The sequence below is a fragment of the Peromyscus californicus genome, unplaced genomic scaffold (assembly GCF_007827085.1).
Source record: "Peromyscus californicus insignis strain IS unplaced genomic scaffold, ASM782708v3 Scaffold_16__1_contigs__length_79575227, whole genome shotgun sequence".
Lineage (NCBI taxonomy): Eukaryota > Metazoa > Chordata > Mammalia > Rodentia > Cricetidae > Peromyscus > Peromyscus californicus.
Genome location: NW_026294458.1, coordinates 12,079,187 through 12,092,153, shown reverse-complemented (window position 1 = coordinate 12,092,153; position 12,967 = coordinate 12,079,187). Strand labels below are relative to the sequence as shown.

General features: G+C 42.5%; 1 protein-coding gene across 21 annotated transcripts in view; it reads left to right on the top strand.

The window, feature by feature from the left end:
- The window catches only part of Kalrn (kalirin RhoGEF kinase), a 612,231-nt gene extending 599,765 nt beyond the window's left edge, over positions 1–12,466 (top strand). For all 21 annotated transcript variants that reach the window (XM_052740404.1, XM_052740400.1, XM_052740397.1 and 18 more), the window contains 3 exons: positions 1,552–1,752; positions 4,506–4,644; positions 5,451–12,466. In XM_052740404.1, the coding sequence (XP_052596364.1) occupies positions 1,552–1,752; positions 4,506–4,644; positions 5,451–5,996 (886 nt within the window). In that variant the 3' untranslated portion in view covers positions 5,997–12,466. The remainder of the gene's footprint in view (positions 1–1,551; positions 1,753–4,505; positions 4,645–5,450) is intronic.
- Positions 12,467–12,967: the final 501 nt, after the last annotated feature.

Here is a 12,967-nt window from a genome sequence, read left to right as displayed (position 1 = left end):
CCACATGGCAGCTCACAACCATCTGTAACTCTAGTCCCAAGGGTTCTAACACTCTTTTCTAGGCACTGAGAGCATGGCACACACATGATGCACAGACATACATGTAAGCAAAATAGCCATACACATAAAATAAAAATAAAGGAGAATTTTAAAAGTTTCATGTATTCATTTTACTTTCTTTTTTAATTAATTTTATTTATGTGTATGACTATTTTGCCTGCATGTATATCTGATCACCACATGCATGCACCACATGCATGCCTGGTCCCTGCAGAGACCAGAAGAGGGTGTTGGATCTCCTGGAATTGAAGATAGGATAGTTATGAGCTACCACATGGGTGCTGGGAACTGAACATTGGTCTTCTTTAAGAACAACGGTGTTCTTAACTACTGAGCCATCTCTCCAGCTCCATCATTGTGTATAGAAGTATATTCTGCTTGGAAAAGAAAATAAACCAATTTGTAATGTTCAAAATGGCATAAAAATATCTTGACTAAAAAAATTATACTAGTTTACATTTGGCATCTCAAAGAACCCTAGGATGCTGAGGGAGGAGAGTTGGCTTTAAAAAAATATTATTATAATTAAAAGTATAAAAGGAAGGGTTTCTTTTTATTTTGTTATATTTAGTATGTATGTGTATGTATTATGTGGGATGTGTACACACATGCCACAGCCCATGTGTGGAGGTCAGAGAACAATTTGTGGGGTCAGTGCTCTCCTGGTTTTCTGTGAGCTCTAGGCACCAAGCTCAGGCCGTTAGGCTTGTCTCTTCAGACAGCAGGTGCCTTTATCCACTGAGCCAAACCATTGGTTCCAGAAGGAAAGAGCTCTCTTTTCGTTTCAAATGTATTTGTTTTTATTTCATGAGTACGGCTAAGTGCCTGCATATATGTGCCTGCATCTCATGTGGGTCTGGTGACTGAAGAGTCCAGAAGAAGGTGTCAGATACCTTGGAACTGGATGCTGGAAATCTAGCCCAGGTCCTAACCTAGCCCTCCAGGCCCAGAAAGATTTCTAATACTGCTTGACAGCTCTTCTTCAAATGCTTGGGGCCAGAAATGTTTTTGCACTAAGGATTTTGAGGAATGTGTACATGTACACAGTGAGATGCCTTTAGGATGGGACTCAAGTCCAAAAAACTTTGTCCATATTTCACGCACAGCTTTGCCTGAAGGTAATTTTATGTGCTATGTCTAGTGAACCTGCATTTTGACTGTCACTCGTCATGTGAAATCAGGTATGGAACTTTCCACAGTGTTCTCATGTCTGCACTCAAAAGGTGTCAGATTTTAGGGTATTTTGGATTTTGGATTTTTGGATTAGGGACACTCAACCTGTAAGACATTACTGTCTTGGTGACTCCAGTGAGCACATTCACATGCGCGCGCGCATACACACACACACACACACACACACACACACACACACACACACACACACACACGTATGCTTGAGCATGCACACATACTCTATAACAACATATTCTGGTAAATGACGCCCTGCTGACTGGTGAACCTTGGCAAACCTTTTCTCCTTTTGTCTCTCAGAGGCCGTTTCTCTATTGTAAAGAAATGCATTCACAAAGCTACCCGCAAAGACGTGGCTGTGAAATTTGTGAGTAAAAAAATGAAGAAGAAGGAGCAGGCTGCCCATGAGGCTGCCCTGCTCCAGCACCTGCAGCACCCCCAGTACGTCACTCTCCATGACACCTACGAGTCCCCCACATCCTACATCCTGATTTTGGAACTGTGAGTACAGGGGTCATATCTCTAGTGTGGTCCGCATCTGCCTGGGTTATCCATTGCCTGTGATTAATGGAAAAAGAGTCACGTTTTGCACCATGTTTTATGGTTTGCAGAGTGCTACGTGAGCCATATGCTCTTTCACCTCCCGTTTTATATAAATGTAGGTCCCATTCTACAGACTAGAAAATCAAGACTAGAGAAGGTCTTTAAAGTTAGCTCTACAAAAGTATGCTTGGAGGAATGGGCCTTGAACCCACATCTTCTCACTCCACTTTTCCTGTATTTTCTAAGTTTTATTTCGTTTTTTTATATTTGTGGGGTACAGTGTTTCATTGCATGTATACACTGTATGATCATCAAATCAGGATATTAACATATCCGTCACCTTAAACATCCATCATTTCTTTGTGACAAAAACATTTAAAAAAACTTCTCTAGCTATTTGAAATGTATTAGCAGTTCATATTATTAACTATAGTCACCATACTGTAGACTAGATCACCAGAACTTATTTCTATCCCCTAGCTGTAATCTGTACTCACTTCTCACTTGCATTTTCATTTTCTTCCTATTGTGTGCTCTCAGGCTTGGCTGACATTTAAGAAGGGTCTGCTAGTAGAAGGCTGATGGACAGGAGTGGAGTTGGAATGAGAGGGGTTTGTCCATCAATCAGTAGCCGTAGCACCCCCAATCTACTACCCTATTCTTTCAGGGTGGAATTCTCCCTCCAAGACATTCCAGGAATGGCAGATTATCTAGATAATAAATGTAGATAGACACAGCTCTTATCCTTTGAGGCCGTAAGTCCAACAGTTAAGAACAAGAAACAGCTGGGCAGTGGTGCCACATGCCTTTGATCCCAGCACTGGGGAGGCAGAGACAGGTGGCTCTCTCTGAGTTTGAGGCCAGCCTGGTCTATCAAGTGAGTTCCAGGACATCCAGAGCTACACAGAGAAACCCTGTCTCAAGAAACAAACAAACAAAAAAGACCAAGAGATAAATAATACTTTAAATATGGCATGGGAGATGCTAGGAATCATACATTAGACAGAGCTGTGAGAACACACAACGGTGCTCTGTTGGATGTGACTGTCACGGAAGATGTGTGAGGAGCCAGGCCTGAGCTGAATCTTGCTCTGCTGTAGGTCTCCTGTAGTGGTCAGTAGGGATGCTGGTGGAACCCTTCTCTTCCAGGCAATTGAGATGTTGAGTCCCTGGTCTCGGAAGAATGCAGACTAGGGAACAACCCAGACGGGTGGGGTGGCTGATGCTTTGTGGGTCAGGAACAGTGTTGCTGCGAATCCCTCCTTATTTGCTTCAAGGGTCTCTGGGAGTTGCACGTAATGAACCCAATGCCATTCCTCTCTGTTCTGTCTTCTCTTGACTCATACCTAGGAGGTCAGAGGGAGATAGGGGAGCCTTCCAGGGCTTCCATCTTTTTCTCCTGTCAAGGAAGTAGAAGAGTCTCACAGCAAGGCACAAACAAGAGGAGAAAATGAGGACTAGTTATGTGTGTAGGTTTCAGCTGAGTTATCCATACCCTGGATCACATGCCTTGGCATGGGCATTTCCTGTGATGTATCTCAAATGACTCACTGCACCTTAAAGAGTTTGATCACTTCTTGTTACAAAAGGGCACGGGGAGCCTAGAAGTGGCTACTGTTCCTTCAGCACCGTCTTAGTTATTTCTCTATTGCTGTAATAACACCATGACCGAGGCAATGTATAGAAGAGTTTATTGGGGGGGCTTACAGTTTCAGAGGGTTAGAGCCCATGGCCATCATGGTGGGGAGCATGGTGGCAGGCAGGCAGGCATGGTGCTAGAGCAGGAGCTGAGATCTTTACATCCTGCTCAACAAAGCACAAGGTGGAAAGCTAACTAGGAATAGTAAAGACCGTTGAAAACTTCAAAGCCCACAAACAATGACACACCTCCTCTAACAAGGCCACACCTCCTAATCCTTCCCAAACAATTACACCAACTGGGGACCAAGTATCTGAACATATGAGCCTAAGGAGGCCATTCTCACTCAGTCACCACAAGCGCTTTCTTACCCTGTGGATTATGTCTTAATTCCTCATTGCCTTGCCTGGCTCTTGCACAAGGCTGACAAAGAAGTAGATCTTGTCTTGTTGTTGCTGTTGTCGCTGTCCCGTGGCTATTCCCACTGTAAAAGATGGTGTGCTTCAGGGAAGCCGAAACACAGAGAGTTTCAGTGATGACCTGCAGCCACCATCTGGTAAGTGGCAGAACCAGAAACCAAATCTGCATATGGCCGGCTCCACTTACCACATCCCCAGTCAGCCTTTAAAACTTGGCAAGCTGTCAAGAAAGGCAAAGGAGTTAAGAAGAGATCAAATATGCCAAGGGGAAACATATCCTACTTCACATTTCTCCCATCTAAAAAACGTTAAAAGTGAAATAACTTTTAACATATGTGAGGCTGACTATAAGCAGCAAAAAAAAATTTTTTTCCCTCCTCAACCTAACTTTAAAGCCAGGCTAGACCTTAAAGTCAACAAAACAGTATTCTGTAAGCAAGGTTCTAAGAATTTCTGGTGGAGCTTAACACATTTGTAGCTTGATTTATTCTAGTTCTGAACGTGACACTCACTTTGGGCTCTGAGATATGTGTGTGTTGCAATACCAATCTCCATTAATAAGAGACATCTTAGAGCCGTTTTAAGCTTTATACGTGGGCCACTTCTCTGTTTCTTCCCAAGCATTCTGTTTTCCCTCACCTCCTTGCTTTCAGGATGGATGACGGCCGACTCTTGGACTACCTTATGAATCACGATGAGCTGATGGAGGAAAAAGTAGCTTTCTATATCCGAGACATCATGGAAGCTCTGCAGTACCTTCATAACTGCAGGGTTGCGCATTTGGACATAAAGGTAATACAAAATCAGGACCTGCTGGAGCAAAATAGAGGAGTCTAACTTACCAGCCATTACCTTGGGGAATGTACATTTGTATTTCTTTTCTTTTTTGTTTGTTTTTGTTTTGTTTTGTTTTTTTCAAGACAGTGTTTCTGTATAGCCCTAGCTGTCCTGAAATTCACTCTGTAGACCAGGCTGGCCTTGAAGTCATAGATCCACCTGCCTCTGCCTCCCAAGTTCCAGGATTAAAGGCATCCACCACCACTGCCCAGAAAAATTTTGTTTTTAATGAAATGCTTCTGTTTTCTTAAAAGGCTATTTATTTTCTTGATTCATTACAAAAACAAAGGTTGGATAAGAAAGCCTGCTATTCTGGAACAGGTGTGTGACTTAGTGGCAGAGCACCTGCTTAACATGATTAAGGCCCTGGATTGGATCCTTAACACTAGGGTGGGGAAGCATTGGCTGGATGCAGTGGCCTAAATCTTTAAGCCTAGCAATCAGGAGGCAGAGACGGTAGGTTCTCCATAAGTTCCAGGCCGGCCAGAAGTACACAGTTAGCCCTGTGCCCGCGCCCCCCGCTCCCGCCAACGGCACAATTTTCAATGCCAAACAACTTATCTAAAGTGCCACCTAAACTCAGAGTCTAGTGAGCTCAATGCCATCCTTGGAAGCTTCCTTTGCCTTTGAATAGGGAATATCCAACATGCACAAGCTTTATTGAAGAATAACAGAACTCTGTTTAGCTAGCATATTCCACCTGGTAGTCAACAAAGACCTGATCTTGCCTCTTTTCTTCCTGCCTTGCTGGATCCCTGTAGCCTGAAAACTTGCTCATTGACCTCCGGATCCCAGTGCCTCGAGTGAAGCTCATCGACTTGGAAGACGCCGTCCAGATCTCAGGCCACTTCCACATCCACCATCTTCTGGGGAACCCTGAGTTCGCTGCCCCAGAAGTGATCCAAGGCATCCCCGTCTCCCTGGGCACAGACATCTGGAGCATCGGGGTTCTAACATATGTCATGCTGAGTGGGGTCTCCCCCTTCTTAGATGAGAGCAAAGAGGAAACCTGTATCAACGTGTGCAGGGTGGATTTCAGCTTCCCCCATGAGTACTTCTGTGGTGTGAGCAACGCTGCCAGGGACTTCATCAATGTCATCTTGCAGGAAGACTTCCGGAGGCGGCCCACAGCAGCCACATGCCTGCAGCATCCGTGGCTGCAGCCCCACAACGGCAGCTACTCCAAGATCCCCTTGGACACCTCCCGCCTGGCTTGCTTCATAGAACGCCGCAAGCACCAGAATGATGTGCGGCCCATTCCCAATGTCAAGAGCTACATCGTCAATAGGGTGAACCAAGGCACCTAGCCATCCCCAACCCCTGAGGTTTCACATAGAAGTGCGGTGTGAACCAAAGCAAGACTGAAAGTGTCTGTAAATAACTCTGTTCATCATTTCACTCCATGTGGGTCTCTGGATTGAGAGGTGGTTCTCTTAAACCTTGTCTGTGGTTACGCAGGGTCCCGGCGGCAGAAAAGTGACCCTAATCCCAGGAGCATTCCAGAAGGTCATGCTGAAGAAGTAAAGATGCAGAGTTGCAGAAAGTATTTAAAAAAGAAAAGGGCAAGGCTGACAAGAAAGTAGTTGGTATAAAATGTTAATTGTACATTCCAAAATGAGTGGTTCAGTGGGCAAACCGTCTGTCCACCCACTGTGAGTATAGTAGGTGTCTGAGTCCGTTGAAAATTTAAGCTAAAAGTTCTATTTAACAAAGATGTCAACTATTCTGCTTTAGATGGCTTAGATATAGTTTCTTAACAGGATACATATACACATACAGTATAATAGATCCCATTCAGGTTTCAGAGTTTTATAATATAGAGGTCTATATGAAATCAATCATAAGTAACTTTGAGTGCTCCCGTTAAAACAGTAATTTATTTACCGAAGCATCGCATTATTTTGACTAAGCACAATTAGATGACGAGTTTTTTAGAGCATTTTATAAATCTTGTATAGAAATCTTTTATCAGAACCTGTGTATTAAGAGAAAGCAATGTGACCCTTTTGCAATCTGTGAATTAGATTTTTCTTTGTCCTCCATCATGGGTTGTTTGAGTAAGATAGGTTCTGTTTATCCAAAGTTCCCCCCTGAACTCACTGACAGCTCAGAGTTCCTCCTGTGGGAAAGTCAGGAAATGAGTCCAAATCTAGTAAGTGTCGGGGGCTGGTTTTACGTCCACACCAGGCCTGACATGGGCAAATGTATATCATGAGTTCATACAAAAGGGCACACAGAAACTTTTCCTACAGTTCCTGTGAACAATGGAGCAGCTCTTTCTGGTTCCAGAGCTGTAGAATACAGTTTCCAGAAAGTTAGCTTGCTTTATTCCTAACCCCTCATGAAGCTTCGGGTGCTTACCAAAAGGAGGCAGCCATATAAGCCTTTTAAAGGCTTGTCCTAAGTCCTTTCTGAAGCCATGGAGCAAAGCCTGACCCATCACTCTAACACAGCATGGGTTTTTAACTGGGATAGCAATACCTATCACCACACAGCCACCAACATCTCTGGACTAAAAGGATTAACTGTATTATGAGGCCAATGCTGCTTTCTCCATACAAGATTATTGACTGCCCGGTGCCCTCTTGAGGGAAATCAAATTAACCAGGGCATTTCATGGTTTGTTTTTTGTTTTTTGTTTTTTTTGTTGGAGGGGATGGGAGAGTTTTTGTTATGTTGTGTTTGTACATGATCCACCCTTTGTTTTCTAGAGTGTGTTTAAAAAATGCTTTTATGCAAATAATATTCTAAAACTATAACTCCAGTGTTTATGTAAATCAGGCTTCACGTCATCGTGTCTCTCCTGCTAGTGGGACTGAGAAAATTGAAATCATGTAGCATAAAGTGCAATCAGAGAATTTGGGAAGGGAAAATAAGCTGCAGAATTATTTTAACTGTTTAAAGAAGAAATGATGGGAACAGTCTGAACTTTAATGTATAAAAACGCTTATTCCCATGGTGGAAATATAGAATTAAAATGCTTATCATTTCCCCCACCCACTCCTGTTGGTTTCAAAGTCAAATTTCTCATCATCCACCTTCCGTCTCATCTCATCCAAGATTATAGAGTAGTAAATTAGTAGAAAGCAAAAGCAATAAGATTAGATAGCACCTAGTATCTTGGAGATTAACCAAATATATGGAAACCGACTCTGACTGTATAGTTTCCTTGTCTTCGGGTGTCCCTGGGTCATCAAGCCTTACTCCCTCAGAGCTTGCTAGCTCTCCACATTCTTCACTTAAACTGTGATGTATACAAACATAAAACCATATGATATGATATTTAAAACATGCTTACTAAAGCCTTTTTTAGTAAACATGTCTTTATTATGAAGTATAACATGAAGGAGGAAGGCCTGGACCAGAGGGCTTGTTGTGGGATAAAGTACAGGCTCTGAGGACTGCAAAGACCCAGAAAGAGACGTAGCCAGGTCTGTCCATTATGGCTGCCTGGAAAGAAGGGCTTCTTGCAGAGTCAGTTAGAATTGTTATGGCTGGCTGAGTTTCTGCTAGGGAGGAAAAGGGTCTAGAACAGTGATCAGATACCACAGAAGGGCCAGTTTGAAAGCACGTGCTGGGGTGACAGAGCCAAGGTTTTCACAGCCATGTTTGTGTCCGGGTTGGGATGATCTAGATGTGGGCTGCATGGAACTGTCCCAAGTACAGAGAAGACAGGAAAGGATAGACAGAAGGGAAAGGAACATGGCTGGGTTAATGGCAACCCCACTACAGCTGTTAGAAAAGGGCAAACTTCAGAGAGGTCCTAAGAGAAAGGGAACGCACTTTCTATAGTTTGATGACTGAAATGAACAGGGAGGCTCCTATCTGCAGACGCACCTGGGTCCCTCCACCAGGGAACAAGATGGTCTTGGCTCAAGAACTCTCCCTAGCAAGCTGGGAATTAGGAGCAACCCCATTGACGGGGCTAGGAAATAGAGTTGGGAGTGCAGATGTGCGCAACAGTGCCTGGAGAGGAAGAACGAGGGACCACTCTCCTGCACCTGTTTTGGCAGGGAGATTTATCACGAGGAGAGAAGAGGGGAGAAGAGAGAAAATCTTCCACCCCTCCTACCATCCCAGTTGTTCTCACTGAGGGTGAACTGCCAGCTGACCCCAGGAAAACTGCTCGTGAAAGTCGTGAGAGTCGCAGGTTTCTTGTTTGGCACATATTCATTCTTCCAAGCTCTTTTGTTTTGTGTTAAAAAGGTTGGGGTACAGAGGGATGTAAAAGATCAGAGCCAACCCACGATCCCGGATGAGAAATCTAATCATTTTTTTTTTTTTTTTGCGCCTCTTACATTTGTTTCAAAGTAAACAGATTTCTCTCCACTTAGAACTGAATGTGGTAAAAGACTGTTAAGAAAAAACATCGTAATGTTGGATGTAGCCTTCAGCTCTCTCCCAGCCACAAGCCACCGAAGTAGGGGTGGAGGAGGCCGAGGGGAAAGCTGGCTTTGCAGCTTTGTGCTTCACAAAGCCTTTATAAATAGTAGTGCCTTTCTGAGGGGCGGTGGGGAGTGAAGAAGTTCAATTGCATTTAGATTTGCTGATACTGCAGAATTTCTTCCTTTGGTCTTAAACCTTTAAATGAAAGGTTTAAATGTCTTTTAAATGGAAACATCTGAATGTAGGACGGGACCAGGTGTTTTTGAGCATTGATCTCAGCTACTTCAAATTCATTCTTTCTTGTTTCTGCTCCACGTCCCCATTAAATAAAATGGAATTTGGGGAGACAGAGAGAGAACATTAATCTCTTAAGAATGTTTAGGCAAATGTCCTAGTTGACACATCTCTGAAATATTTTGATTTCCTTAAAGTGCTACACACTGCCAGTGCTAGAATTTTATTGACAGTAACTTTGAACATTCCAGTTTCCCACAGTCTTATGTTTGGATACGATTCACAAACTCATAAGGTTAAACGCTGTCAATTGCTTTTCATTGGAAGTTCTGGGTGCTCCTCGTCTACATGTTTTTGGTCTTAGCTTATAATTTCCACCCTTGAAGAACTTGTCTACAGAGAAGGGTTAGGAGAACTGATAAGGCTTTAAATGTCCATAGGCTCTTTTCTCCAGTATTTCTTATGTCAGAGTCTGATGCCTTCCAAGATAGCCAGCCATCCCCTTCTCTTCCCAAGCTGTATGCTCTGGGAAAAATCTCAACAAAGAACCCAAACAGTTACTTTCCTCACTGGGAGGGCAGATGTGAGGATCAAACACCCTCCCATGTCACAATTCATTTCTTTAGGAGCCTCCAAGAATCTGCTAGAAAAGGCAAATGGTGTGCATGGGGGTGGGTGGGAAGTAGGGGGAGATGGATTGGCCGTAGAGAAGGAGAGCTTTGGTTCTGGTCTTTCAAGACTAGTCTTCTCTTGTCCCCAAACCTCCATGCCTGGGAACCACTCACTACTTCTTTTTTTTCTTGCCAACTGGAAGAACATGGAAATTTAGGTCTGTGAGAATACGTGGGAGAAAATAAGATATAAAGTAAACAGTGGTTATTTTTCTGTGTTAATTGAAACTCTCTCTTCTATACCTGATAGGGGGAAAATCTATCGACCACAAAGGGTCTCTGTAGTAGACAAAGGACCCACTCACCACATCATCCTAGGGTAGCCCATGAATTGTACTGGGTGAGTTTTGAGGAATATAGACCATATTCCTTTCTTGCCTGGGTAACATTCCAATAGAGTCTGGATTAGGCAAACATACATAAGCTTTCAACAGATTTATTTGTAAAAACACCTCATGATTTTTCTTTGCTATTTAGAAATCTAAATACCTTTGGGGAAGGAATTATTAGACCCAGGATAGGCTAAAAGAAAAGCTCACATAGATTCCACCAACAGAAAAGAAGATACAGGATAATGATTTTATGAAAATCCTAAGGCTCCCATGGTCTCATTCATTCTAAAGAGCTCAAAGGGGCTAAAATTTTTCCAGAGACCTAGATGTTTTGATAAGAAATGTTTTTCATGAAAAATCTATAAGGAAATAGAATACAGAAATATTATATGGCCATATTTTTTATGAAAGACATTTTCCCTTATTTTTTAATATAAGTTGAAGCTATAGGAGAAGAATACAGTCTTTCTACTACAGTGCTTTCATCTTTAAATGATATTAATTAAAAGCCTAAAGTTAACAATCCCAGGCTATATTGTCTTTTTCTATTAGCCTGTTTGCTAAGAAATTCCAAACTGTGGTCAGATTTCGTTTTTATCCACATGAGCAACCTAACAGTTTAGTCAGATCAACCTCCTTCAGTGAATGGGAAAGAGCAAGAAAATTGCAAATAGCAAGTCTTGGAATTCCTGAGAGTTAATTTAACCAGGTGAATTTGCCAGTCCAGGGATAGGAGTTGCATGAATTCCCCACTTCCATCAAGAACTAAGTCCGAATCCTGGAGTCCCTGGAGACCGTTACTGTGACCTCAAGGACTGTGGCTACGAACCTGAAGTTAACAAACCATTTGTCTTCTCCTGCTAACTTAAGCCATATCTATCACCTCTGTGTTTGATTTTTTTTTTTAACCCTGGTGCTTTTACTTCTGTTTCTGCCAAACTTTAGACTACTGTGGGGAAATAAATAAAACTGGGAGAGGGACAAACAGACTGTGAAAAACTAAACATACCCTTGAGAATGCTATTTATGTAGAGAACAGCAGCAATTAAGGGCGCACTGTTGGAAAATATGGATATATGTACATCTGTACATGTATATAGTGTATAATATGTATGTATATGTTATTGCTCATATGCAGAAATCTATCCATTGGCAGGCAGCCCAGGTGGGTCAATTTTTTCTACTGGAAAACCATTTAAGATCATTCAAAACCGTTAGGGATAATACATGGAGAAGTCTAGTCACATGGGAATTAATTTGATGTCTTTTGAAGTCCGCATGGCCAATCAAGCAAATTATGAAACACATTGGGACCATTATTTATGTGATTCTGTTTACTCAGAATTCTATATTTGAGTTCTTTAGTGTGTGTGTGTGTGTGTGTGTGTGTGTGTGTGTGTGTGTGTGTGGTTTTTTTTTTTGTTTTTGTTGTTGTTTTGATTTTGAGACAGGGTCCCTTTGTGTAGTCCCTGGCTGTCCTGGAGATCACTCTGTCAACCAGGCTGGCCAGAGATCTGCCTGCCTCTGCCTCCCAAGTGCTGAGATTAAAGGCATGTGCCATCATGCCTGGCCTACATCTTTGAATTTTAATACCTGATTTGCAAACTGTGCCCACATTTCTTGGTTTTGAGTGATCCCTTCCCCCAAAGTCTTATGAGAATTTGTGGTGGGCTCCTCTGGCCATTCAGATAAAAGGCCTTATCCATAAGTGGACAGGTTTCCCCATAGGGACCATTACACATATACATATAATACATACTTCCATCAGGCTTGTAACAATTGATTCAAAATCACTCCACAGTATTGGTAAATAGCTCTATATTTTCAAGGTGCAGAAGACTTCCACAGCCTTAATTAGTTCAGTGTCTTGCTGTCTGCCTTAAGTGTATCTTCTGGGGTTTTGGGTTTTGGTTGTTTTGTTATTTTAAATTTCCCAGCAGTTGTTCATTTTGTATGCACACAATGTTGTTTTGTAAAGGTAGGTTGTAAATATTTTATTTGTAAGTTAGAATCACTCATGTGTAATGTTGTAAAGTGCTGACCTGCTGTCTTGTTATTATTACTGCAGTAAATGTTATAAGTTGTGGATGAAGTTTCAAAATGTACATTTCATATGTTATGCATTCCTATAAATATAATATACTGAAGATACTATTTTTAGTCGCCTGCCCCCCTTAAAAATGTTATAACATTTATTTGTATGTGTGTGCGCGTGTGTGTTTGAGTCACAGTGTGTGTGCAAGAAGGCAATCTGTAGGAGCTCTACCATGTGAGTCCAGGAGATTGAACTCAGGTCATCAGGCTAGGTAGCAAGTCCCTTCACCCACTGAGCCAACTCACTGGCCCTTGTCTTTTTTTTTTCTAACTAAAACTCCTGTCCTCCCACCCACCCACCCCCACCCTTGCACCACCACCCCTGAGTACCTTTCTTCCTCTCTTCCTCCCAAATATTTGAAAGCATTTGGCAAGCTTAAAAAAAAAAAACCAGCAGGGCAGTGGCAGTGGTGCATGTCTTTAATCCCAGCACTCAGGAGGCAGAGGCAGGCAGATCTCTGTGAGTTGGAGGGCAGCCTGGTCTACAGAGCGAGATCCAGGACAGGCACCAAAACTACATGGAGAAACCCTGTCTCGAAAAAAAAAAAAAATCCCATTAGT